The sequence below is a fragment of the Cupressus sempervirens genome, chromosome 11 (genome assembly GCF_028749045.1).
Source record: "Cupressus sempervirens isolate cs-2001-9-10 chromosome 11, ASM2874904v1, whole genome shotgun sequence".
In the NCBI taxonomy this organism is placed as follows: Eukaryota; Viridiplantae; Streptophyta; class Pinopsida; order Cupressales; family Cupressaceae; genus Cupressus; species Cupressus sempervirens.
Genome location: NC_143128.1, coordinates 90743666 through 90748327, shown reverse-complemented (window position 1 = coordinate 90748327; position 4662 = coordinate 90743666). Strand labels below are relative to the sequence as shown.

General features: G+C 32.9%; 1 protein-coding gene across 1 annotated transcript; it reads left to right on the top strand.

Moving 5' to 3' along the window:
- The first annotated feature begins 397 nt into the window (after positions 1 to 397).
- Positions 398 to 2082, top strand: LOC149528375 (serine/threonine-protein kinase PEPKR2-like). Its single transcript, XM_089810617.1, has 3 exons — positions 398 to 1121; positions 1308 to 1604; positions 1721 to 2082. Exons 1-3 carry the CDS (start codon positions 398 to 400, stop codon positions 2080 to 2082), a joined length of 1383 nt encoding a protein of 460 aa, XP_089666743.1.
- Positions 2083 to 4662: the final 2580 nt, after the last annotated feature.

Here is a 4662-nt window from a genome sequence, read left to right as displayed (position 1 = left end):
AGAATTTTGAAATACAAGAGAAAGCGAGGGTTGAAGTGTTTTGTTTTCTCTCCTAATTATCTCCATAGCAGATTGAAGCTGAAACACAGGTTAATCGCTTTCTTTCGTTTAATTAGATATTTATTTTGGTTTATGCGCTTTCTAAATAGTATTTTCCTTGATCTTTCGTATGAAAGCAAGAAATTCGGGGATTTGAGTTTTGGTTTTGAACCGTTTCTCAAGAATTCTTAGTCTGTTTAGATCAAGAAAGACGCTGTCCTGCGCGGATTTGAAGGGGATGTTTTTGAGCGGATTGAAGCATGCCAAATGATATCCATACTAGCTTCGAATTAATACTCTATACAAGATTGAAACTCATCATTCTTTGTGACTTTCTGACAGGAATTGTAAGGTAAGCATGACTCCTGTAAAGAAGAGGAGGATGAACAACACAGATCTACATAGGATTGAATCACAGCAGGTGATCTGCTCATGTGATGATGGTGCATCAACCTCATCCTCCGCCTCTCCATCTTCACTAGAACAATTGAGCTTTTCTCACAATCATCCAGCACCAGTTGCAACTCTTTATACTCCAAGAAGGGGGATCTGCTTGACTGATACAACTCCAAGAGGCATTAAGAGAAAATGTGGTTGCATAGAGGAAACCACACAAATCATTAGAGACCGCAAAATAGAATCTGACTATATCATGGGCCCAATTTTGGGCAGAGGGAAATACGGAGTGGTAACCTTGTGCAAGAACAGGGTCACAGGAGAAGACGTGGCATGTAAGACTCTGCCCAAAAGTTGTGCACAAAATACACACAAGGAAGTGGAAATCATGCAACACTTATCTGGACACCCTAACATTGTAACACTCCATTCAGTGTACGAAGATGAAAATTGTTTGCATCTTGTAATGGAGATTTGCTCTGGGGGGCGATTGGTTGATTGCATGAAAAAAAGACATTTTTCGGAGAGGGAAGCTGCAGAGTTAATCAAACAGTTGGTTAGCACCATTCAGCATTGTCATGAGATGGGAGTTATTCACAGGGATATAAAACCTGAGAATATTCTTTTCACCGATGATGGACAGTTGAAGCTAGCTGATTTTGGCCTATCTTTGCATGTTTCAAATGGTATGGGATTCAAAATTTCATAAATTCCAGGTCTTATCTTTTCATGAAATCCGAACTCTTTGAAATAATCATGTGTTTCCACAATTCATTGTACTAATTTTTTTTCTTCTTTTGGATTCAGATTGTGTGTTCATTGAAATAAGTTAATTAGCAAGATTATTGACATCTTGTTTATTTTGAAAACAGGGCAAAGTTTATCAGGATTGGTGGGCAGTCCAGCGTATGTTGCCCCTGAAGTTTTAGCGGGGAAATATACTGAAAAGGTGGATGTATGGGCTGCTGGAGTCCTCCTCCATGGACTCTTAATTGGTAGCTTACCATTTTCTGGGGCTTCTGTAGAGGCAATTTTTGAGGAAATAAAAAATGTGTGGTTGGATTTCCACATTGAAAAGTGGAAGTCCATTTCTAAACCGGCCAAGGATTTCCTGTCAAGGATGCTGTCAAGGGATGTTGACAAGAGAATCTCTCTAGATGAAGTTTTGAGTATGTTTATTTATATAGGTTCACAATTTATGTTTATTTATATAGGTTCACAGTTTATACTATAAATTTGAACAATTTGTTGTAGAGGTTTCTTATACAATTGTCTCCTTTTACAGACCATCCGTGGATTTTGTATTATACAAAATCTGATATGGAGCTCTTTACGGATTCAAAGTTGATGTCTCCATACAAGGCAAAGAGAAAGCTTGAGACAGATAATTCAAGCCCAGAAAAGAATTGCATATGTAGGAATCTACAGTCTTCACTTGTTGATGCAGTTGATCATGCTCTGTTATCACTTTCAGAGAGAGATTTTGAAATGCAAGAAACAAATGTAGATCTTGTAGATGTTCTGTGTGCTGTAATTTCACAAATAAGAATATCTAAACATACAAAGAGCAGATTCAATGCAACTGCCTATCCTTACTTTGGGCAGAACCCTATACATTCAACATTGCCCCTGTGTACAGCATTCTAATCATTGTGCTAAGAAATTTGGTTTGTTGAAGCATTGTGTTACGTTTACTTTTGTGTTACGTTCTTCCATTACTTCTGTAGCATGTATTAAAACTAGTTTACCCATGATGGTAAACAAGTTTGTCCTAGAATGCTAACTTTAACTTTAGGAAATGATGAGGTATATGGCAGATTGAAGGAAAATAATTAATTATACTGATATTTTTTGAGGTTAATTCTATAGCTAATTTTTTGAAGTGGAGACAGTTTGGTCACGCTTTCAATGAATTTGATGACTGGAAAATTCATATTTTGTGGCGATACTAAGTGGAGGAGAATTAAGCTTGTCATGATTGAGATATTGTCTCCTTTCATTTTATTGGGATATAATTGGATTAACAGATAAATACCATATTGTTCTGCAGCATACTAGTGTTAAGAGATAATAACAAATTGTACTATATTGTAAAAAAAGTATAACAAGGTAATATCAAATTATGTTATTATTAAATTTTGAGGATAAGGCTGCTATGAAAAATAAAAGTAAAAGGTGTATAAAAAAATAAAAAGAACAAGATTGCTGTTAATCAGAAATGTCAATTTCTTTTTATTATTGTTCACTATAATTTTTAATGCTTATTTAAACATTTATGAATATGATGTTCTATATATTTCTATATAAAGTCTTATCCTAAAGCATTCTTCTAAAAATAATCTAGTTCCATCACTTGTTAAAAGTAGTTTAAAAAGGATGTTTTTCTTCCATATTTCTCCATAAAATTTTATCTCAAAGTATTCTTTCTTTGAGATTGAGCCAAAAAAATTCTCAAAAAAATTAAATATCAAAATTAATTTAATTTAAAAAGTATTCTAATCTAATGAATGAGAGACTTCTACAATGGAAGCATTCATGGTTGTAAACATTTTGACAATTTTAAAAAAATTGACGTTCATTTAAGAGTCAGATAGTTAATAATTCTTTTTAAATCTATTCACCACAAAAAATTGATAATAATGCACAAATATTAAAGAGTCATTTTCTGCAAACAATAACTGCCGCACTTTGTGATTTTCATTAATATTTCAATTTTCATTAATATTTAATGAGAGTGGAGAAGGAGAGTGAATGTTGTACTAGATTAAGTTTATTCATGGCCACTACCTCTGAAAAATGATAAGTGAAGAGTATTATTCAGCTCTACAACAAATTTAATTTACGAGTTGGGCAAATATTTCATTTCCTCATCTACCACTCTCTTTGATGGAGATCATTTGTCTACAGCTATGGTAGGTAGACTCTTCCTTGTCTCGTTGATGGGAAGCACTGGCACGTCAGAGGGGAGACCAAAGTATTTGATCAAAGCATTAACTTTGCAGGTTTGGATGAGTGAAATTTGTATGAATTTATGTGAGCTTTACAACCTATGGTATCTCTATGATGTTTTAGGCTGATCCATTTTCTTTCGCAGATCTTGTAACGAAAATGACTGAGATCCTTGGTTCAAGCATCGCCTAAAAGTTCCAATTGTTGACCAAGGATTCTAACACACTAGTTTTGATCAAATCCAACAAGGATCTAGAAAACTTGTTGGAGGAATATGAGAGGCCGGAGGTGAAATTTTGTGCAAGTTTCTTTTTTGTTTAAACCTTCCATTTGTGGAACAAGAGGAGAGGACTAGATCGAAGGCCATGGCTTCAACTCATATGACATGGCTTTCACAAAACTATTGCATCTCCCTGCAAGCTCCATGTCTGTAGTATAATAGTCTAGTGAGGTATGCATTTTGCTACCCAACTCTGGCTGCTATGTCCACTTCACTATAACTCTCCTACACTCATCACACCAATCATTTGTTAAATGTCAATCCCCTGATTTATGGTGGTTTCAATTATCATTATTCTTCCCCCGCTACTGCTCCTCATTCTGCTTCCATTTCCTTGAAAAGCCAAAAATAGCTCCATTACACAGAAATAAAATCTTGTGTTAGAAGAATATTTTTGCATAATAGACTTTAGAAATCTCGCTGCTTATCTTTTTTAGATTGTCATTGTCATGCCCAAATTTCAAGGGGAAAAACACACACCAATTCATTTTTTAATAATAATTTTAATAATAATAAAGTTCACTAAGGTTTAAGAGTTGAATTGCAACAACAGATTTACTACGTTCATCAAAAGTTTAACATCATGAGAAGTAATCCATTTCTATAGTAAATATTCGTCATAATATTCATATCAAATTTTGATTTCATTATTTCATTTAACCAAAAAATTTACTAATCTAATCAAAACTAATTAATATTTATAAACTAAAACTAAACTAAGTAACTTACATAACTTTTAAACTATTTAACTTTCTATTGACTAAATTTACTAAGCATTTTAAATTTATAATAATTACTAACTAATATTAAGGAAACATATAAATTTATTTACTTAACAAAGCTCTTAATTATTATTAAATAATCAATGTAGTTAACCAAAACATAAATTTCAATTCTAACATTAGTTTAAATTACTTTGTACTTATCACATAAATAAATTGGAAGTGATTAAATAATATAAAACAATAATATTTTAAACTTAAGTTAACTATTAATAA

What these genes read in the sequence shown, in the direction of transcription:
- LOC149528375 (XM_089810617.1), top strand. Translation starts at nt 398, where the DNA reads ATGACTCCTGTAAAGAAGAGGAGGATGAACAACACAGATCTACATAGG. An exon ending in ATCTTTGCATGTTTCAAATG is followed by an intron (nt 1,122 to 1,307) that starts GTATGGGATTCA and finishes TTTTGAAAACAG; the next exon opens with GGCAAAGTTTATCAGGATTG. An exon ending in CTCTCTAGATGAAGTTTTGA is followed by an intron (nt 1,605 to 1,720) that starts GTATGTTTATTT and finishes CTCCTTTTACAG; the next exon opens with ACCATCCGTGGATTTTGTAT.